This window comes from Trichogramma pretiosum, unplaced genomic scaffold (genome assembly GCF_000599845.2).
Source record: "Trichogramma pretiosum strain Unisexual culture from Peru unplaced genomic scaffold, Tpre_2.0 scaffold67, whole genome shotgun sequence".
Classification (NCBI taxonomy): Eukaryota; Metazoa; Arthropoda; class Insecta; order Hymenoptera; family Trichogrammatidae; genus Trichogramma; species Trichogramma pretiosum.
The window spans coordinates 356,043-379,814 of NW_019641691.1; the positions used below are offsets into that span (position 1 = coordinate 356,043).

The 23,772-nt window shown below is 36.3% G+C and overlaps 1 protein-coding gene across 4 annotated transcripts; it reads left to right on the top strand.

Annotated features, from left to right (window-relative positions):
• Positions 1-4,870: 4,870 nt before the first annotated feature.
• LOC106657911 (conserved oligomeric Golgi complex subunit 8) lies at positions 4,871-23,399 on the top strand. 4 transcript variants are annotated; one of them, XM_014379613.2, is made up of 10 exons: positions 4,871-4,930; positions 11,478-11,566; positions 13,461-13,532; positions 13,592-13,716; positions 14,349-14,624; positions 19,200-19,413; positions 19,486-19,634; positions 19,704-19,973; positions 22,952-23,137; positions 23,210-23,399. In XM_014379613.2, the coding sequence occupies exons 2-10, from the start codon at positions 11,512-11,514 to the stop codon at positions 23,366-23,368; spliced, it is 1,506 nt and encodes a 501-aa protein (XP_014235099.1). In that variant the 5' UTR covers positions 4,871-4,930; positions 11,478-11,511; the 3' UTR covers positions 23,369-23,399. The 4 variants fall into 4 exon arrangements, with proteins under 4 accessions (XP_014235099.1, XP_014235098.1, XP_014235097.1 ...); XM_014379612.2 differs by lacking the exon at positions 4,871-4,930 and adding an exon at positions 5,121-5,254; XM_014379611.2 differs by lacking the exon at positions 4,871-4,930 and adding an exon at positions 5,121-5,254 and having other exon boundaries at positions 11,498-11,566.
• Positions 23,400-23,772: the final 373 nt, after the last annotated feature.

Sequence of the window (23,772 nt, forward strand, 5' to 3'; positions counted from 1 at the left end):
GGTTGTTTTTGTAACTATTTCGCAAGTTGATCAGCCAAGAGCTTTGGGGATGCTGAGTTGGTTGTTCAAGAATGAATGACGACGCTACGAAGGGCTACACTCCTTATATACCCGTCGGGATGTCGGCGGCGCGAGGAGGAAAAAGGGAGGGGAGCCACCGGTCGGGTGATCAAGCCACCGATTTTTGGTGGCTGGAAGGCAAAGGAGGGAGCGCCAATGATTGTTCGGTAGGCAGAGTTGCGCTGATATTGGAGAAATGTCGTTCTGGTTGGAGTTATGGTGGCGGCGTCGTTTCATCGCGAGTTCGGCGGCATCATGGTATTCCCCTCGTGTGCGAGTGTCCTTTTTCCTATCTTACCAGGCTCTGGTCTTACCTCTGGTTGGTAAGGTAGGTTGTGAGTGTTTTTTTTTTTACTCCACCCCATTCGGACACTCACCGGTAACCGCCGTTAGGCATTGCTTCGGCGAGGCCGGAGTTAGTTGAGCATTTCTGCTACTTCTGTTAGTCGTTGTTTTCCATACATCCCCCATCCGTCGCATAGTGATAGGCGATGATTAGGGGTTCAGGGACTCATCTTCTTTCTGCTTGGTGAACCTCCGATCCTGCACGATGCCATCGTCGATTGTCATATCCTCTTTTTCAGAACCGTCTACTGCGTGGTCACACATTGCTGGCATCTCCTCCTGAGTTGGACATCTTCTTTAGAACTCGCTGTCAAGTGCCATCTTGCGAGTGTGGTTCTCGCTTCTGCAGCCGATGGTAAGCCCATCCCTTTGCTCTGTTGGCTACATCTTGTGAGTGTGGTTCTCGCTTCAGGCGCCATCATGCGTGCTGGAGGAGCCTAGGCCCCCGCATCCAGCGCCCTCTTGTGAGTGTGTTCTCGCTTCTGACTTCATCATGGGAGTGTTGTGCTCCATCTATTGCCAGCCTTGTGAGTCCTCGCCTCGGGCTCCTACTTATGGTTATCTTATCGCTTCCAGATCGCACAGTGATCAAGGTTTTTTACCGCTTCGGAGGCTGATGACATAGCCCGGGTCTTCTTTTTGAGTGGTACCTGCTCCACCTCGGGCACGGGCTCGACCACACGAGGCGAAAAAACGAACCTCGCAAACTCGCCAAGTGAGGATCAAACCCACAACCTACGGCACGTTTTTTTTCATAAGATGGATCGGTTTTATAAGAAAAATTTAAAATAGTTGCAATAAAAAAGTTTTTACATTATTTTTTGACAATGTAATAATTTTTCTTGCTTTCTACATAGTTTATGTATGATCCATCTTCTTCTTTCTTGTTTCCTTGATGTTGTTTTTTTCCCCGCGGGACCGCCGTTAGGCATTACTTTGCGGGAAGGGAAGATTTAGCAGTTTGCTCTTTCTGAGGGCTGGTTAGCGCACCGCCTGCTTCCTACCGCATCGTCTGGTCATCTTCTTCTGGCCATTTCCTCGTGTCTCAGTCTTATCACGACTGCGTGAGCGAAGGAGGCCACCACGTGCCAGTTGGGTTCGCTCGTGAGCATGAGTCCAATGATGTTCTCGGGCGTCATTTCTTCTTGGCAGAGGACATTTCGTCTTCTTCTTTCCTCGTCGAACCACCGGCAGTGGAAGAACACATGCTCTGCGTCTTCCACCATGTGGGGACAGGTCGGGCACTGTGCGTTGATGGTGTTGTCGTAGCGCTGGCTATGGCGCCTGAAATAGCCATGCCCGGACAGGAGTTGTGTGAAATGGTAATTCACTTCTCCATGTTTCCTCTCGACCCACTCTCTGATGTTCGGAATGAGCCTGTGAGTCCAGCAGCCTTTTGTCGACCGGTCCCATTGCTCCTGCCATTTTCTCAACGTCTCGAGGCGTTCTTCTTCTTTGGCGTCCTCTGGGCGGCGTAGGTAGATCCGCGAGCGCTCATCTGCTAGGAGGGCCAGAGATGGTATACCAGCTAGGACGTACGTTGCCTCGTATGAGACATGAGTACGGCCACTGATCACGCGCAGGCACGCTCGCCGGTGTATTGACTCTGCTTGGCAGAAGTAGGCCTGTGTTTCTGTTGCACAGATCCATATAGGGGCGCCGTACAGCAGGATCGAGTCCACGACGCTGGCGTAGAGCTTTCTCCTGCTGCTCCTGGGGCCTCCAATGGTGGGCATGATTCGTGCGAGGGCCCCCGCCACGTTCGATGCTCTCTCGCTGACCATTTTTAAGTGGGCCTTGAAATTGAGGCGGGCGTCCATGTAGAGGCCCATGTATCGGATGTGGGGGAACGAACTGACATAGCAGTCGCCCACCTTGATGGTGATGGACTTCATCTGCCGCCTTTTGGTAATCAGCAGGACCTCCATCTTGTGGTCGGCCGTTTTCAGGCTAAGATCTCTAAGCGCCTCGCGTACCTGGCTGACGGCAGCGTCAAGCTGGTTTTCCAACTGCCACAGGTGCTTGGCCACTCCAACCAATGCGATGTCGTCCGCAAAACCGACTATTTGTACCCCGCGCCGGAACTCGAGCTGCAGGATGGCGTCGTACATTACATTCCACAGTGTAGGACCGAGGACCGATCCTTGTGGAACACCCACCGCGACGCTACAGGACTCCGGCCCGTTGTCCGTGCTGTAGTTGAGGACTCCTGACTGGAAATAGCTATTGATGATTCTCATCAGGCACTCTGGCGTGTGTATTCGGCTCAGGGCGGTGAGGATGTTATTCCACTGCGTCGAGTTGAACGCGTTTTTGACATCCAGGGTCATGACCGCACAGTACTCTATCGTTCCACCGAGCCAGCGGTTTCCCTAGAGCGCTTTCCTGGCGGTGGAGACGATGGTCTAGATGGCATCGACCGTGGATCGTCCCCGCCGGAAGCCATAGTGCTGGTCTGAGAGGCCGCCTGGGCTCTCCGTGATGGTCGTGAGGCGGTCGCAGATAATTCTCTCAAGAACCTTGACGGTCGTGTCAAGCATACACAGTGGGCGGTAGGATGACGGCTCTGCGGGCAGCTTCCCAGGCTCAGCCCGACGAACGTCCTCGTTTGACCGTCCACGGGCCCACTGCGCAAGTCTGCGTGCCCGCAGACAAGCCATCTGATGTAAAATCGCAAGATCTTTCGATCTAGCTACTCAGAAAGTTGATCGGAGTTTAACTCTGGAAGTTACAGCGTGTTTTATCTTCAAGTCCATTTGTTTAGATTATGAAGGCATATTTTTGCATTTTCGACCTCACCATTGGAAAGCTGAGGTATGAACCTATTGAAAACCTATGATGGTTTATTTTTCTGAATTTTATTGAACCCTTTGCAAGCGAGTCAAAAACTGAGCAATCCGGCCGTTTTCGCTGCCCGCGCGTGGCTCTGGGGCATTACTCGCGTTTTTACCCATATGAGTCCAAAAGGTAATATTTAAAACGTGCCGAAAAAAAGTTCTCAAAAAATTCTGAAAATATTTTTTTCGTGTTCGTTGACCAATTTTACGACGTTTCGTTCTCTGCAATTTTTCGTTTGAATGTTTTTAACTCGATATAGAAAATGAAAATTTTTGGCTCTTCAAAAAAGGATTTTACAAAAGTTTATATTATAAAATATGATTTTTATAAGATTTTATATAATAAAAGAATGATTGTATAAAACTGTATATAATTGAAAAATAACTTTATAAAAAAAAATTCATAAAGACAATTTCATAACAAATGTCCCCCAACCGATTTTCAGCTAGGGAAATTCTAGCAAAATTGCACGCGGATTAATCGAAAATCTACATAGGTATTTTGTCAATCCACGTGGCCTACCTACGTTTACAATTTATTTGATTCATGTGGTATCCATGTCCAATCTACGTTTTATCAATGCCCGATTCACCAAGAAACAATCGTAATTTCGAAAAATTATGAGAATGATCTCGCAATCTTCTTCTAACCCAAGTCTGCTGTTGGTGGAAAGATAATATTCTTAATTACGATTATTTCTGGGTTTTTCGTTGGTAATTTGAAAGAATAAAAACTTCCCCGCTTGAGAACTTATATTACAACCCAAAAAACCACTTTTAATAACTATTTCATTATAGTTTATCGACAATATCACAGACAAAAAAGCCGAAATTTCAATATTTTTTTATTTACAAACTAAAGACTTTAACTAAAAACCGCTTCGATATTTCGATACACAAGGATTTCCGCTTTCTCCAGATAATTTTTGTTTATTTTTTTACTGCACGTTAATTAACTAATTACAAGTACTTTTACTAACCAACTTTAACATGTAAAGTATAGGGGGGGTCGCTTTGTTTGGCCTCCAGTAAAATCAGCTGGTCGATTTGTGACTGTACCTGATGACTATGAACGCAGCCTAAGGACATTTTTATAAAGGATTATGCCAGCGCCACTCACCGAACTAAATTTCTTCTCATAAGAAATAACATGGGAAATGTTTTCAAAGTGGGGGCGCCGCGGGTGACGCACAGGGTCAATATAAAGCAGTATAAATTCAATATGTTATTTACCATTCACTGATAATCAATTTTGGGATAATCAGAACTGGGAGTTTTTAAATATACTATATAACAATTTTTATCAATAAATTAAAATTTAAAAATTTAAATTTAATTCTTAATTGGAAATGTCTTTGAATAATTATTCAATTAAATTATTCATTTGAAAAATCTGATATTTCTCATTAAACTCAACATCTCTCGTGATATTTCAAGAGATAAATCACATTGATCATTTTCCTGTCACTTTATGGACAATGATTTATAGATTTGTTTCAGATCTAGTTTTTATCGTTAAAGAACATGACGTGACTTGATAAAAAACCTACGTCATATTTCATATCATTTCTGGCATTAGGAAAATATCAAATTTCATGAGTACATGCAGAGTTTAGGATAAAGGATCGTGAATAATTAATTAATCGATAATAAGATTTCACTTTCTATTTCTATAAAACTGCAAAATTGTGAGTCATTAAATTTTTAATACTTTTGACTATTTCACACGCAAAAAATTATGTTACGAAAACTTACCATCACAGTTAATTTAACAACATTTATTCATTTTTTATTCAATGTTCCTTGTTCATTCCCTATATCGACTGTAAGGAGCCAAGCGAGTTCACAATAGTGCAGTTTATATACTATAGTTGGTGATTTAAATGTGTGCCCATTTCTTAACCTATTTAGTTACATTTATTTACAAGTACCTTCTGTAATCCTTAAAATTGATTTCCATACATTTAAAAACCCCTATGCATAAACCTATTCTATTGAGAAAGTCGATGAAGGTTTGAAAAATTTTTAAATATTTTTTTTTAATCTATTGAAATCTATGAAAATACCATAACATTAAACATTAATGAAAAAATTCGTATTAGCAAATATTCAAAACAAAAGTCAAAGAGCAATACATTGTGCACTATTTTTGAAATTGTACTAATTGAGGTATTAAGGTGATTTGTACCACAGCCCAAAATTCAAATTTTCAAACACATTTTCTGAAACTTCTACTGAATTTCTTTAAAAGGCTCCATGGGGGAATCTTAAGAATATCAAAATTAAGGTTCCCACAGAGCTTTTTAGAGAAATATTGTGAGAAGAAGTTTCAGTAAACTTGTTTGAAAATTGAATCATTTGCTGGAGTACGGATCTCCTTAAGAAGAACATGAATTTTAAATTTGATCTAAAATTGCGACCATAATTTTTTTTACATCCACATATGTCTAATTTGGTCATTTTTCGACTACAATGACATTTTGAATCAATCAACTATGTTATAGGATAGCTGATTATACTTAATTTCTAATAATGATTATTCATGTTTTAAATGTGATTATAAAAGAATGAAATAATAATTATAAAAACTATTCATCGCTGTGTAAATATATGTGGTGAATTTATTTTAACTTATAATAAATGAGGGAATAAATATAAATATGATTACATTTAGCTGTATAATGGAATAATATATATAATGGAATAATATATAGTTATAACTAGCAAAATTCTTTTTGAACATCACTTGCTAAACTATTATAGAGGTTGAAAGAAGTAATTAGTTCTTAGAGTCTTCTAAGTATACAGATTACTTGTAAAACATTGGTTTAATAATATATATGAAGGTATGACATTTATTTTTTAATTTTTTCTTTCTACATATTTGTAAATATACATCAATAAATTTTATTATTACTGAATTGCACAAATTGAGCAATGTTTTATTGCATTGATAAAAAAAGTTTTAAAATTTAATACTTTGAATTTCATATAAATTTAAGTTTGAATCAAGTAACAAGATTATTGATATTATACAAAAATAGCTATTTAGATTCTAATACTAGATTCTAATACTACCAAATTATTAAATTCTAATATTTGATGAAACTGTTACTAATTTATTTTTTAATCATTTAGTAATCATGAGAATGTCAAATGATATACTTTGCTAGATATCATTTAAAACATTACAAAAGTCACTTTTATTATGTTTATTGATATTATGGTACATCAATTATTATTATATTAAAATTTTTGTCAAACAAAATTTATATTTACTCAAATTTTGCATCAACTGTAGTTAATTATATCTTGTAAGAGTACTTTGTGTCAATTTTTTTAACAAACCATGGTAGCTAAATTATTTATGATAATAAGTGCTACATCTATTACATAATTAGATTTGGAAAAAAGATAAATAATTAGTATTATAAATATAAGAAAAATTGTAAGGTTAAAAAGACTTCCTATTAAATATCGAAGCATTCAATAAATTTGATAAATAAGTATCAAAAGTTTATATCTTGTACATTCCTGGTGTTTAAAATTCAATTATTCTTTTAATATATTTGACAAAAGTATAGTGAGGAGTTTTCTTGTTAAAATACTAAATATTCCATCTTATATCATCGCAAATTTAATATAATAGTTATATTTATTTTAATGGAATCACTACTATGTAACTCATGAAATAATAATTTTAAATTTTTTAATCCAATGACTATTTTTGATTTTTTTCCAGTGATTTAAAGAATACTTTATTGTAATTTAAGTAAAAAAAATATTTTATTGGGCTTATTTTATAGAGGATGTAATAGAGATATTAATAACAATTTTATTTTCCTACCATGTTGGTATTTCTACCATAACTATATGGTTGATTCTCCCGAAGTTTGCATTTTGCATGTCGACATGCCATGATCTTAAACTAGTGAAGATGAGCCAAAACTGGCTCGGTCGTTCATTTGATATGGTTGTAATCTTCATGATTGGACATAAATATTTCAATTTTTTAGTGCCAGTTAAATTTGCCGTGAAGATATACATGCCAAATGTCACCACCGTGGCATGTCTAGGTCACAAAATCAACTCTACTTGCATTTACCATGCATTCTCATAAGCACCTGACCTTATAATAACTACGAGACCAGCTTCTATACATCTAAAGTAAAGTTTAAGTCTATCATAGGGCCCTGAAAAATGTTTTAAAAAATTTCCCACACAATTGAAAAATGTCTTGGATTTTAATCATGCTTCTGAATAATTTCAAATATACCGCCTGCTTTGGGTCTCTAACTCATTTTTGATGTCCCTAGATACGTAAATGTCAAGTATTATAACCCAGCTTTCGATTAGTGTAGGTTGCGGGTTCATAATGATTCTATTGGAAAATTTACGTGTGTCAAAAAAACTGTCACCTCCGTGGAAATAAATATCTCGAGCTATGATCATTCTTTTTAACCGCTCGCCCTGTCAAAAGACTCGAGTGATCAGTAGTGTTTGAGCGCAACACTAAAAATTACTGAAAGAAAATTGATTGTTTGAACCTGTACCCATACTACAGTAATTTGTTTATAAAAATCTAACACGAACCATTGAAAAGTACTCTTTTCAACAAGTAATTTGAAAAAAATAAAGCACTGTAAGACTATTTTTGTACCTTGTAGATCGTTTTAAAAGTACCATTTAAAGTACGTAAAATTCCTCGTTTAACTGAAATAGACTCGATTTTCGGGTATTTTGCGTACTTTCAATGGTACCTTCAAAACGATCTACAGGGTGCGAAAATAGTCTTTCAGAGCTCTATTTTTTTTAAATTACTCGTTGAAAAGAGTACTTTTTAATGGTTCATATTAGATTTTTATAAACAAAAAATTACTGTAGTACGGGTACACGTTTAAACAATCAATTTTTTTCAGTAATTTTTAGCGTTGCGCTCAAACACTACCGGTAACTCGACATTGACTTAAGCCTATACATAATAAAAATGGATTTAAAGAGGACAACATTTCTACGAAATAAGAAAAAAATTCGTCTCGGTACGATCAAAATAGACGAAGATGGAAGCATTTTCACATTAGCGACAAAGATAATCAATTATATCAGACGCTATATGAACGGTACATTTTATCGTATGTCCACGATAAAGTGTACACTTTTGGAAGTCAAATTAAAAATAGTTAGAGACACTTATGACTATATGTTATTTACATCAAATGAAAGGGAATTGTATGAAATTGATGAAAGTACACTGATTAATGCGATAAGAAGACAATTTTTAAATAAATAACCCATGAAAGTTACATGTGAGAAAACAATTTTAAAAAAAAACTGTTAACACCAATTTTTTTAGAAAGTTTTTGCTTCCTCATAGAGGAAACTTTGTGACCGACCTATTTTCGACTTTCATAACTAATAATCGTACAGTACTTTTACATATATATTCTAAAACTAGATCGAATTGCTGACACGTACATGTCTGTATGTGTGTGCGTGTGTTTTTTTTTTTGTCTACTCCACCCCATTCGGACACTCACAGGTATCCGCCGTTAGGCATTGCTTCGGTGAGGCCGGGATTAGTTGAGCATTTCTGCATAGTGATATGCGACAATTAGGGGTTTGGGGACTCATCTTCTTTCTGCTTGGTGAACCTCCGATCCTGCACGATGCCATCGTCGATTGTCGTATCCCCTTTTTCAGAGCCGTCTACTGCGTGGTCACACATTGCTGGCATCTCCTTCTGAGTTGGACATCTCTTTTTAGAACTCGCTGTCAAGTGCTATCTTGCGAGTGTGGTTCTCGCTTCCGGCGCTACCCTATGAGTCTCGGTGAGTTTTTGATACTCCTCCTTTTTTCTGTTGTCATCTTGTGAGTGTGGTTCTCGCTTCAGGCGCCATCGTGCGTGCTGATCATGGGAGTGTTGTGCTCCATCTATTGCCAGCCTTGTGAGTCCTCGCCTCGGGCTCCTACTTATGGTTATCTTATCGCTTCCAGCTCGCACAATGATCGGGGTTTTTTTACCGCTTCGGAGGCTGATGACATAGCCCGGGTCTTCTTTTTGAGTGATACCCGCTCCACCTCGGGCACAGGCTCGACCACACCATGTGGAAAAACGAACCTCGCAAATTCGCCAAGTGGGGATCGAACCCACGACCTACGGCACACCCTGTATCAGCAGGCAAGAACTATACCCATTGAGCCAAGGAGGCCGATGTGTGTGTGTGTTGGGATATGCGCAGTAATATCTCGATGACGGTAGTTTGTATCGTTACTGTAGATGTCTCATTTTATTCGTTTTGACGTAAGGAAGAAGCCGAAACATCATTTTTAGTTCTGCGTTAAGTATTTAAAAAGTTATGAGGGATTTTCGAGAAACAAAAATTTTTTTTCATGTATTTTTTAGTTTTGTCATATTTGTTCTAAAACCAACTGGTTTTTTTGAATAAAAGTAATATTTTTTTTTAAGGCAGAGCTTTTAACCTTTGATTTAAGATAAAAAGTTTTAAGATTCACCGTAAGTTTAAAAATTTACGTTTTGAAAATGAAATTTGGTTTTTATGATTTTTTTCTTTCTTAGTTTTGTGTTGTTTCGTACTCAAAATTTATGATGTGTCAAAACATTGTTTATGGAAGGATTAAGGATGAAGCCAGAAAATTTGATTTAGCGATAAACGAACAAAAAAATTTTTTCTTTTTCGATTTTTAAAATTATTTTTTTTTTCTTTTATGATTGAAACTGTTTTGTGAACAAATTAGAAATGATGATATTAATATTTCCAATAGTATATTACTATTGGAAATACTGTATACTATTATTGTATGCACAGTGGCCCGATAATCGCTCTTCTCTCTTTGCGCAGTGGCAGGGAAGTAGTCACTTTCGGGCCGCTGGTATAAAAACTATTTTGTTTTTGAGGGAACTACCTTAATTGTTACGTCATCGTGAAAAAAATTCGATAAAACTTATATATCAAAGAATAGAAGAACATCGGCAATTGATTCCACAAACAGAAATAATTTTTGATTGAAACTGTTTTGTGAAAAAAATTAGAAAAGATGATATTAATATTTCCGAATTATTATTAAGTTAAAAAAAAGTATGAGGAAGCTACTTGTTAATACATTTTTTTCGACGATGTTTGTGGAAAAAATATTAACAAAAACTCTCATCGCTTTCCCAAAATGATTTATTTTTACTTATTTGAAAAAATTAATTTTGACGCTACAGCGTGCAAAACGGCTTTAGCAACACCGGCCACAATAATAGACAAGTTCCCCTCCGCAGGTTCGATTGTGTTTTTTGACTTTTAAATAGTGAAAAGATAAAATAGAGTAACATATTATTGAAAATGTGGGTTGCATTTACCATCGAATGCCCATTTATGAATTATCGACGCCAATGATTTTTGTCTTATCATGATGGATCGATAAAAATGAAAAATTTTTTTTTTCACTGTGACACCATTATCGATACTAATATTATAAGACATTAAGAAAGGATGGTCGTGCGTCGCAGCAATTTTAGTCAGTGCAAATACCGTCGATGTATTATTTGAAAAGCTGGTTCGAAGCTGAGTGTCGATGGAACTTTGAGAAAAAATGTGTAATGAAACACTTGTCCTCTTGGACCAAAGAAGTAATTCGACGGCGATTGCACCAGTCGAGATTTGGATTTCTGAACCAAAATTTAGGAGATTATTAAGAGTATAAGCAATTCAAAAAGGCATAAAAAATTCAGTTTTTTAAAAACGACTAAGAGGTAGACCCCATAAGTGAGAGAAGGTTATCGATGAGAAACTTCTTATAGCTTCTTGGTTAGTCGAGTGAATCCGTGAAAAATGAGCTCGCGCGTTCAGGCGCGTTGGTCGACCAAGTCTTTATATAGCTTCACAAACATGTCTCCACTCATTAGTCATAGATCGTAGTGTATAAAAACCACTTTTTATTAATTCACGTTGATTCAATTTCCCGTTAATAAATATATTATACGAATACTTTTAAATTACGCGTTTTTTTAAGACATCAAATTCGATATTAAGTATGGATTTTTAGTTGAGGCTTCGTCAGCCCTTGTATCAAAAGAATTTCAAATAAAATAATTTGAGAATAATATTGAACTGTGCTATGTTGTGTTTCTTATTTGTTGGTAAACCTAAATATATCTGCCATCTTATAAATCTATTAATTTTAAAATTTAAAATTTAAAGTTTAATTTTCGAATTTCATCTATTACAGGTTTTTTACTTTGATTTCAGCAAAAGTTGCGGTGATGGCGAGACAATCAAGAGATTCTGAAAATTTATCATTTCTGCGTGGCCTTGCAGGTAAATTAATTCAGAAAAATCTCTGAATGGCGTACACTTAAAAAAACTGTAAACATAGAAAGAGTGTATAATATATCATCGCATGTATCATTAGATTCTAAAAGTGTCCGCTTTAGAGAGATTTCACTGTATTTCTATGAGTTACTTGAATAAAAGCCAATATCAAAAATCGAAAATGAAACCGAACGTTCAAAAATTTTTAACTCGATAACCATCAACTTTGCGAGAAAAAGTTATAGAACAAAAAGTTTTTAAAATTATTCAAAAAACACGCTCGATTTTTTTCAGAATTTTTGGAACCATTTTTGGATTTTCGGAAAAATGGTCATATCCAAAAATCCAAAAATCGCTCCGAAAATTCTGAAAAAAAATCACACGTATTCTTTGATCAATTCTAAACACTTTTTGTTCCATAAAATTTTTTCCTCAAGTCCTTCGTTTTTACCTTAAAAATTCTAGAAGTTTTTTTTTCATTTTTTCGCGTTCCGACCACCATTTTGTTTGTTTAAACATTAATTTTTCGAATCGGAACCCCTCTAACTTTTAGTTTAGACATCGAAAATGGCATTTTTAAGATTTTTTAAAATAGTCCCAATCGAAAGCTGAGGAAATATCCTATCGATATGCAAGATTTCAGAGTGTGCAAATGATTATTACTTAATGAAACCCAGCGATGAACGTGTAAAAACGTGACATTTCGGCCCGTGTGGCAGCTGTTTCCGCACGCAGTATCCCGCGCGGCGCAAAATCTCACGTTTTCTCTCATCACATCAGCAGACCCGTGCACCACGGCGCCAATCAAGGTAAACGGGTGCACACTATTTTTCTATTTCATCACACCATCCGTTAGCTCCACAGTTTGCGACGCTTAATAAAGCCTCTTACGAGAGTAATCAGCGAGCAAACACAAGAATCGCCATTCAACTCAAGATAATTAATTAATACACTTTGTAACTTTCAGCAATAGTAATTTCCGCGATTTACCTTTTCAATAAATACTTGATTTTGTACCATACATGCTGTGATATTCACATTAATTTATATTGATTTATTTATATCGTAAAATGTATGAAATTATGATAGCCTCCCATAAGAGCCCATGTTAAATTTGCTATTTTCAACGGCTTCGTTCTCAAACTTTGGTACGGTAACCCATGCTGAAATTTTGACAACATACCAAGGTCACTTTAAATGATATTTCTGCCAATTTCTATAATCATCTGTTGTTGACCCGTTTTACTGATGAGCCACCTTAACTTTTTCACATGAAAACACATTTACAACATTTCTTTCGAAAAACATTATCTAGCTATTGGGGTCACTAATTTTTTTTTAGCTAAAATCATTTTTATTGGGACAGTAAAAAATTAAACGCTTTATGAAATTAGCTGAATAATTATTTTTTTTACATTTAAACTGACAATAATAGTTATTTATGTAACAATTGCCCAAAAGGCGTTTTTGGGCACGAGTGTGCGGAAAAAGACACGAGTGCCGGCCACGCCAGCACGAGTTGGTGTTTTTTCCGCACACTGTGCGCAAAAATCTGGGCACGTGTTGCATACAAAATTTTATGCAATAGTAGGCGAAAAATACGTTCATTTAAATGAGTCGTTTTAGCGCACACCCGTGTCCAAAATGGGGCATTTTACCGCACACAAGTGTCCAAAAACGCTTTTTGGGCACTAAAAAATGTGCGAAAAAAGACATTTTTCGTCATACTATTGCATAAAATTTTGTATGCAACACGTGCCCAGCTTTTTACGCACAGTGTGCGCAAAAAACACCTACTCGAGCCGGCATAGTCGGCACTCGTGTCTTTTTCCGCACACTCGTGCCCAAAAACGCCTTTTGGACACTTGTTACATAAATAACTAATCTGCATATATTACAGAGTCCAGAGAGGATCCTATGGATTTATTCAATTACTTGTTAGCCATTGGAGCTACTAATAAGACGTTTTTACGTGAGTATAACTTGCATTGATTAAGTTATTCATTTGTAATACTATTGATTTTTCTAAAGGTCAAGAGTCCATTGAATTACATGAGAAAAAAAAAGTTCTTTTCAATGAAATAAGGAAATTGGTAATAAACAATTATGAACCATTCATCAATTCCAAAAAATATTCTAGAAAGATTTTAAAAACAGTAAGTTGATTAAAAAAAAAATATTTTTATTTAATCATTTTCATAGTGTTTATCATTATCTAAAGTACATACTGTAGATTACAATTAAATTCACTTATAAAATAGGAAATGTAAAAAAATTTTTAATTTCATATTTTTATTTTAATTGCATTCGTTTTATAGAACAACTGTATGCTTAATAGTAAGTTAGTGACATTTAGGTGTCCTAGAACGGTGTCTGCATGATCCGTATGAGCGAAATTGCTTAGTTTCTTTCTCATTGGAAATCCACTAAACGCACATATAAAAAATGTGACATAATTTATAGCAAATAATATAAACACGTATAGAAGCACAAAACTATAGACGCTATTGAGGCTAGCTCATAAAATACCAAAACCTACTTTAGTTTCTGATCAATTTTTGAAAATTGACTTTTAATAGCGACTTTCTTTAAGACTACGAGAGAAAAATTTATTATATTCAAAACATTTAGTTCCAGTCCCATTCGATTTAAATGTCATAAAAAAGTCGATTGGCTTAGTCATTTTCATTATTTCATTTTCTCGTTCTAAATTTTATAGTTTACGTAAAATTTTTTCGTATAGATGCACAGAATTGAAATATTAATCACATTTTTAATTAATTTCTAGATGAGCTTAGCTAATGAGGATTTAAGTATTGTATCTGATAATATACCTTACTTTGTGGATGAATGTAAACTTTATTGTGAAAATTTAGAAAATTTAAAAGTTATGAAAAAAGTACATCGATATTCTGTAACGAAAACTATGAGGCTTCAAAATATTTTAGAATTACCATTTCTTATGAGATCATGTTTAAACAAAAAATTATGTCAAGAAGCACTGGAACTTTCATATTACGTGAAAAATATTGGGATAAGATTTCAAGATACAACTTTATTAATGGTAAGTTTTCTATTTTTTTACGACTTTTTTTCAAAAAAAATCATGCATCGAAGCAGCGTGAATACTAGACTTTTCAAGTTTTAGCTGAATAAAAGACGATTTTCTTCTTTAAAAGATAAATTAATACGAATAACGTATATTGCTCATTTTTAAAATTTAGGACTTGATGATAATTTCTATGAATAATTGTTTTTTTTTCTAAATCTTGCACCAGGTTGCCTGTTTGATGCCCCACATAAAAATCTAGATTAGAGAAATTCTCTAAATTACAAGACCAGGTTGTAATTGGGGACAATCTGTAGCCTTATTTATTCAAATTGATTTAAAATCAATAAGCTAAAAATTATTAAAACACTCTGGCGTTTCGTAGCCCCATGTTTATTTTTTCAAACACAAGTAATAATTACTCTCAACAAGAGCAGCCGTTGACACTTTCCACACGCTATAGGGTCCAAGAACTTCAAAAAAAGAACAACAAATCAACACGAGGAAATGATGAAAATGTACGAGCATATGATCGATATGAAATTGATACAACTGGCACCGGCATGATGACACTCCGACAGAACTACGACATGACACATCGAGCAAGCCTATAAGATATCTCTTCTATTAAAGCATATCCTGACAGACGAAAGAATACTTGAAGATGAAACATCAGTAGAACAAACCTAAAGTCTTCGTATACACTAGATATTCTCGCCACAGGATGTGTACAAAACAGAGTAGCATTAGAACCAAAAAACACAGATAAGACGCACTTGACGTATAAGAGATTAGCTGAACACCTACAGCCAATCGAAGATGAGTCTCAGGTAGCTAAATCGAGACATACTTTTTAATATTTTGAATAATGACATACCATGGTGCATTAACCACACGCCACAATGTTCTGGATTGGAATTTTTCGACAATGTTGACATTTGACAGCCCGTACCCCATAATTGGATACCCAAGGTCCCAATTGGCTTAGGATCTGATTATATTCTTGTAAATCTTCTTAAAAGACCATTTTTATTTACTGATTACTGAGTAGTGTCAGACTACACCACACTTGTGGCGACTTCGGCGCCTGAAGAAGTCTCGCTTAACAGGGGGTCGGCGCTGTTAGCAATTGCAGGCTGCCCGCTTTCTTGCGTACCGGCCCAAGCTGTTTTTTTTTCTACTTCACCTCATTCGGACACTCACTGGTAACCGCCGCTAGGCATTGCCTCGGTGAGGCCGGGGTTAGTTGAGCATTTCTGCTACTTCGATATTAGTCGTTTCCATACATCCCTCATCCGTCGCATAGTGATATGCGACGATTAGGGGTTTGGGGACTCATCTTCTTCTACTTGGTGAACCTCCGATCCTTTCCGATGCCATCTCTCGATTGTCGTATCCCCTTTTTCAGAGCCGTCTTTTTGCGTCGTCACACATTGCTGGCGTCTCGTCCTGAGTTAAGTATTAGAACTCGCTGCCCAGTGCCATCTTGCAAGTGTGGTTCTCGCTTCCGGCGCTACTCTCCAAGTTCCGGTGAGTTTCTGATACTCCTTTCTGTTGTCGTCTTGTGAGTGTGGTTTTCGCTTCAAGCGCCATCATGCGTCACCCAACGAGCCTAAGCTCCCGCATTCGGCGCCCTCTTGTGAGTGTGGTTCTCGCTTTTGACTTCATCATGTTATTGTTGTGTTCCCCGTCTATCGCCAGCCTTGTGAGTACTCGTCTCGGACTCCTACTTATGGTTATCCTCTTCGTTTCCAGCTCGCACAGTGATCGGGGTTTTTAACGCTACGGAGGCTGATGACATAGCCCGGGTCTTCTTTTTGAGTGGTACCCGCTCCACCTTGGCCACGGGCTCCACCACACCAGGCGAAAAAACGCGATCGAAAATTTGCCCAGTGGGGATCGAACCCACGCCCTACGGCACATCCTTGTATCAGCAGGCAAGAACTATACCCACTGAGCCAAGGAGGCCGATTAAAGTCCCAAGCTGTGGTTTTTCCAACTGAGGAGTGGTCGAATGTCTGCACCGAACTCTCAAAGCAGCTTTCAAGTGTTAGCCGGAGACGCCTTGGACCTCAGCCTCGCCAATTGTCCTCTTGGGCCTTCGCATAGCTTTCAAGGAGGACTTGCAGGAGTCGCCGGTGGAAATGGTGTTTGGAACGGCCTTACACATCCCAGGAGAACTCGTCATCAAGCAAGATGCAACATTGCCGAAGGCTTCCGAGTTCGTCGTTGCATTGCGCCGCTTCTTTGCCTCGATTCGACCTGTGCCGGCCTCCAGATACACGCAACATAAGCGTTTTCAAGGACCTAAGCACATGCGAGTATGTCATGCGCTGCCTAGACATGAACAAGAAGCCGCTTGATCCGCCATACAGTGGACCTCACCGTGTCGTGCTCAGAGTCGACGACCGCACGTACATCGTCGACGTCAATGACTCGGAAAGGGCTTCTTGACAGACCAGCTCAAGCCCGCCTATTATGAGACGTCGGATGAGCCGAGTCAACCTAAGGAACACCAAGCTGCACCGTCCACGGAATCAACGGTTGCATCAAAGCCCACGCCACCCCCGGACCCCACGCCAACTGCACAGCCTGCGTCGTCTACTCAGCCGAGGTCATGTGGAGGAAATACGCCACCTCTAACAAGAGCCCGGCCACTACGTGTTGTATTTTCATTAACCTCGCAAAGTACGAGGTCCATTGGGAGGGGAGGGAATTGTGCTGTGCACAACCATTTTTAATTCAGTCTAAGTATTATTAAAGATTTTAAGTTTACATGGCCACCTCTAATCTCTTCAGACCCGCAGCTCTCATATGCGGACGGTGAGATCCTGACCCGATCCGTAAAAATATATTATAAAACAAAAAAATAAAAAATTGACGTTTTAAACCTTTTAGATGTATATTACACGCGTTTCAACGGCAAAATAGAAGAAAGACACCTTCTTTCGCTCTATTTCTTATTTTCTTGTATTTTAATAATTTCCTTCAGTTGTCTTTATTTTCATACTTTTTATCGATGAAACAAATTATGTGTACGGGAGGTTGAATTGAGTTCCAGGCTACTGTGAACATCTAACCCTTTCGGGTTGGCCAGAAAAACAGACCTGACTACTTGGTTGGAAATTTCAGGTAACCCGACACCCGTACATCTTCAATAACACGGGCTTACAAAAAAATTAAAGTCTTTAGCTCCAGAGACCGGACCTAGTGAACTATATGTTATTTAAGTCGCTGTATCTGAATCCGGGGTCGGTTTTTGAAAATCAGATCAATTTAATGTCATTTCAAGGTCGTTTCAAGGTCAAATCACGAAAAAAAGATTTAAAAAATATGAAACATCTCCTGTATAGATTTTCGAGGATGCTGAACTCAAATCTGAAGTCAGATGACCTCTACGACTTTACGCTCCAAAAACCGATACAACATTTTTTCCGTTATTTTATCGCGTTTACTAGATTTACCCTTAAAATAAAATTTCATTGAGATTTAGCGACCCTCAAAAGATAAATGTGATTTTTTTGGATTTTTATTCAATTTTCTAAGTTTGACCTTCAAATGACAGGTAAGGTCGTAGAGATTATTTGACTTCAGATTTGAATTCAGCATCTTCAAAAACTTATATCGGAAATGTTTCAGATTTTTTAATATTTTATACATGATTTGAACTTTAAATGACCTTCAAATCGATCTGATTTTGAAAAACCGACACCGGATTCGGATTCAGCTACCCAAAAAACATTAAGTCCACCAAGTCTGGCCTCTGTAACTGAAGATTTTTATACTTTGTGTGCCTGTGTAATTATTTTAAATATCGACTTAACAGCGTAAACAATATATTTTTTAAGGACAGGATTGGGTGTTGAAGAAAATTATTTTTACACTTGTGTTTTTTCATGTAGAAACGCTTATTAAGTCGGTAATGCGTCGATAAATAGGTGATGTACCGACCGATGTTCCGCCGATTTATAGCAAAGTCTTACCTAAAAAATTCTTGCGCATCGGCCCAGGAGATATGCTCAGACGGTCAGCGCAATGTTACCAAATTCAAATTTTGCGTTCATTCAACAGCTAATAGAGCTAATTTAAAAGTCGATTAATCAATCAATTTAAGTTTTTGAATTCATTTTAATCAAATAAAATTAAATTTTGGAAATGAATCAAAGCTAATTCACTGAACCAAATTACTCTAAACAAATCATACTAGTCAAATTAAGGTTGAATAATTCCATCAGCTAAAGAAATTTTTATCCATAAGGCTGGTCTGTCATACAAAACTGCGCTCGGATGTTTCCTCACGTGCACAGATAATTGATCCCTAACCTATATAGGCCCTTAGTCTACCCAAGTTAGGAGTTTCTGTAAAGTAACCGTGGATTACTGCATTTTTCAGACACCGCAAAATACGTCTTTAATACAATTTTTGCCCACAAGTGAAATGTCGAAGTTTTTTTATTTTTCAAACTAAAACGAATACTAGTGAAAGAGCAACAATTCAGTTTTGTCGTTTGCAATATTTATTACCCAAATTATGGAAACATTTTTACAATACTAGAGCTTTTTACAAAATCATGATTAATTTTTTTATAGAGTACCGTGATCCAAACTGAACATTTTTGGCTCCTGACGATCGACTGGATTTTTGTTGAATTAGAAAAAGATATGTCTATTCCTCTTTGTCTTCAACTCATCAACTTTTTAAGAGCTATTGGTATTTTTACTGAGGCAGAACTTCGTATTAGATTTATTGAAAAGCGCAATGTATGGTATCAGTCCTCTTTGAAGTCTATTTCTTTGGAACCTCGTAAGTAAACATAATCTATACACTTATGTTATAATTCAAAAAAGTGTGTTTGAAATTTAAAAAATTTTCAAGGAAATGAATATTTAGCGAAAGTCATTGAGTTCACAAGAGTGAGTTTATTTGGTATTATATCTCAATATAAAGCATTGTTTCATGATGACAGCAGTCACACTTTTCTTGACGAAATATCATCAATGTTTTTCCAATGGATTGAAGAAAAGGTACGCTGTAAACAAACCTTAAATCATTAGAAAAAAGAGTAAAAAAACTTTGTCTTTTTTAAAATGTAGGTCATTCAATTCTTTGATATTTTAGAATGTGAGTTACCCAAAGTTGTTTTTATGGAATACATATTTGATCAGTGCACTTATTTTGCCTTATCATTCAGAAGATTAGGAATTGATTTTACTTGTCGATTGTCTCAAATATTTGTTAAAGTGTATGGGGCCAAATTTGAAAAACAAATAATAGATAATACTAAACTTTTTATTGAAAATATGGAAAGTTCGTATCTCGAAGAAAAAAATTATGCCTCACTTAGCAGCTCTATCACTAATTTTGTAAGTAATTTTTTACAATTATATATTATATATTTACAGAAATGGAAAATAATATTATAAAAAAAATACTGATTCTTCTCAAAAATATTTTTATTCTTTGAAGGAAATCGTAGCATGATAAGTAGCACGTATTCTTAGTCTGGCGTTCACTATGCAAGTGACTCTGACAACTACCCATGCGTACACTATACGGCGATTGATTCTGCAACAACCTCCAAACGTAAACACAGCGAAGTCGGACTGCCTGTGTGTGTAACAGGCGTCAATAATAACAATAGTATACGGACCAGCATAGGCAGAGGCCCCAAATTCGCTGTGTTTACGTTTGGAGGTTGTTGCAGAATCAAACGCCGTATAGTGTACTTTGTGCAACACCCTCCTATCTTTATTTAATCGTAAATATATGAATGGGTATCTTTTATTTTTCTCAACTCTCATTTATGAATATTTGAAAAGAAGATTCAGTTCTACCTTAGTTTGAACTGAAGATTTTAGCTCCTTTTTACTTATTTTTGTCTTTTCCTTAGTTTATAACCCTAGTCAAAAACTTGGGTTGAGAAACGAGCCGATTTTATGACTATCAGAAGATAATTGGATATGCTTATTTTTAGATTACCATACTATGTTCCGAATTTTTTTTCTTAGTCATAAGGTTTAATTTTCCTGTAAAATAATTTTTTCATCACTGCGTGCGGGAAGTAGCATTTCCTCGCCATGTCAACGCCGTAGCAACCCTGCGCCGTGCAGGAAAATCTTAAAATCGACTTCCTGCACTCGATGATGAAATAGTATATTACTGCCCTAGGCCGGGAAAAATAGAAAAGTCCCAGGGCACGTGAAATAAGCGACCGAGGCGAAGCCGAGTTGGGTACTGAAAAATATTTATCATACAGATGATACTACATTGTTGTAACTCAGATGCCTCAATTGATTCAATTTTTATTGCTCTTCTTTCAAAATAACTACTCATTTATTTCAAAAACTACTTGAACTGTGTAAAAATCTACAATTTCATTTTCAAATAAAGAACATTTTTTATGATGAAATCCTCCCATTGATAAGATTTTTAAGATTCTATTCGCGTTTTTTTTAAATGTAGAGTATAGGCTTATAATTTTGCTGTTTTTAAAATCACTACTCTTATATCTCAACCACTTACACCACTTTCACTTTGTACAAATTTAAAACAAAATTTGAAAAAAAAAAGAATAATATTTTCATTTTCACTATAACTATATAATTAATCTATAAATCATAACGTTTTTGGTCTTAAATTGAAGTTTAACTGCTCATCTTTTCTCATCTGTGCTCAAAAACTTCAATGAATCACTACATCCTTTCTAAAAAATGAAAAAATAAAAATTTTCCAAAAAAAAAACCTAAAAATCTTAATAATTTAAAAAATATTACACGAATCGAAATAAAATTTTTTCGGGCTTCATCCTCGACCCAGTAAAAAAATGCAGTTTATTTTAATAACATTTACCGTCCCATTATTGAGAAATCTCGTTCCACATACATACATACATACACACAGACATCAGTCACCAATTCGATCTAGATTATGAATGTATGGGGCGAAACACTATTGTTGCCCCAGCACTTCGCGGGAATGACCAAAACGGCCCGATTGCTCAGTGTTCAGCTCGCTTGCAAAGGCTCAAATAAAATTTAGAAAAATAAAGCAAATATGGGTTTCAATAGGTTTTTACCATGGTAAAAACTGGCGCCGCGCGAGTATATCTATACATGTCGCTTCCCCTTCGTCGCTGGACCCCACTACCGCCGACCGCTATGAACTAATTTTTCGATATTGTGAACAATTTTGCACTGACACTTGAAAAGTTTAAAGTGTATTTCGATGTAAAATTTCACGAGGAATCGATTGGTGCAATTAGTTTTTCTATAGCTTGCTTCGTTAGCGAGATATGAGCGAAAAACTCTTTCACCCTCGATTTTCACCCTGATGCTGATGTTTTAGGTAAAAAATAACATCGGCAATGAATTCAGAGCACCCAAAAACATAAAGTAGACAAGGATTCATCTCTCCCCAACAAAATGCAATTTCATGTAAGTTTTCACTGGACTAATAGCTAGCTACGTCTCTTTTTTCAGTATGGTGTCCACGCATCGAATGCCCCAATCATAACAGCTATGCCTGCGCCGGTACCTTTGTTTTACCATTCTTATACTTCTTTTCCATACTTCTTTACCAAAGTTCTGCCTTACCTTACGTTTTACTCTATTATCTATAATAATTAATTAGGCCAAGGTCTCGGGGAACTTTGTCACTTCTCTAAAGTTACTAGTACATATACTCTAAATTATTAAGTAAATAATTTCGAAAATTATTGACAATTTTTAATTAAAAATAAAAAAAAATCACCTGACGATTTTTTTCCACTTGAAATCCTCGAAGATTTTACCACAAAAAACCTCGTGTATAATCGAATATCCATGAGGATTTCCGTATATCAACTAGGGCTTCTGTGTATTCACGAGGATTTCTGTGGAAAGCCGTGTGGTTGAATCAAAAATCAACGAGGATTTCCGTGGAAAGCCTCGTGGGTTCATCAAAAATCAACGCGTATATTTCATAAATCCCCGAGGCTTACGTACGTATATTTTTTATATGATCCACGTGGAATCAATATTCGATCCTCACACACCTCAAAAACTTTGATCTGAACATTGTACACAGTGTCTAGATGCTAAAATAGCAAAAATAAGCAATTTTTAGATGTGTAACGTCAGGAGATGCCACTTTAATAAATAAGTAGATTGATTTTATTCTGGCTGGTGACAATGAGGGATTATAAAAGAATTATCGGTGCCCACTATTAGTTAATACACAATTACAGGTGCATTATAGGCTACTTAAAATTAGGTACACTATTTACTCCAAACTGAATTGTTCTTAATTTTATAATGTTATTTAAGAATTCTTGTTTGTTAATATATGAATTTTCCTGTTCAAGGACAACATGAAAACGTCTTGTCAAGAACTTTACCCATTTGCTGCCTTTTGCAATGGAATTTTTTCCAGTTTTAATGCAATAAGACTCAATACACCATTCGTACTGCGGCTTAAGATAAGAAATTCACTTGAACTATCAACGCACTGTTTACAATGTACTATCCAAGAAAAAACTAAACAAATTAAGGTAATATTAAATTTCGTCTTGTATTGTGAATTAAACATAAATTTTTTCTAATTATACTTATTATTCTCCTAGCAAAAATCATTTCAAAGCGACGAGTTGGATCGATTTTTTAAGCTTCTCCAAGAAAATTGCATTCTTAGTATTCAGAACTCGATGAAAAAGGTTTTACCAGAAAATCAGTTAGTGAAATATTTTGGTATTACTCAGTTTGACATGGAATTGCAGGTTTAATTCAGAAAAAATTATATAGATTTGTACTGTTAGTAAATGTTTGAATCAATACAATACTTGTTTCATAAATTAATTATTTTTTTCCTCTTACCTAAAGTTACATTTTCCTTCCCTGCTATCGGAGACGAAAGTGGCATCTTTTATCCCTGCGCGCCAGCGCACTGACCACTATTGCATCGAGGCAGTGCTACTGTAGGTGAGTTCGTGGACTAATTGTGTCCATTGGAACACGAAACCGATCGGTATGGAACATGTAAAAGTATTCGACGTTCCGTGATCCAGTGGACTAAATTAGTCCACGGATAGTGTACATGGTTGATTCTCTCGAAATTTGCTTTTTGCATGTCTACATAACATGTTCTTTAACTAGTAAAAATAAGCCAAAACTGGGTAGGTCATTCATT

Bases quoted from the DNA above. Each gene is read 5' to 3' on its own strand.
- LOC106657911 (XM_014379613.2), top strand. From the start codon at position 11,512: ATGGCGAGACAATCAAGAGATTCTGAAAATTTATCATTTCTGCGTGGC. The intron at 11,567-13,460 runs GTAAATTAATTC...CATATATTACAG, and splicing joins ATTTCTGCGTGGCCTTGCAG to AGTCCAGAGAGGATCCTATG. The intron at 19,414-19,485 runs GTAAGTAAACAT...AAAATTTTCAAG, and splicing joins GTCTATTTCTTTGGAACCTC to GAAATGAATATTTAGCGAAA.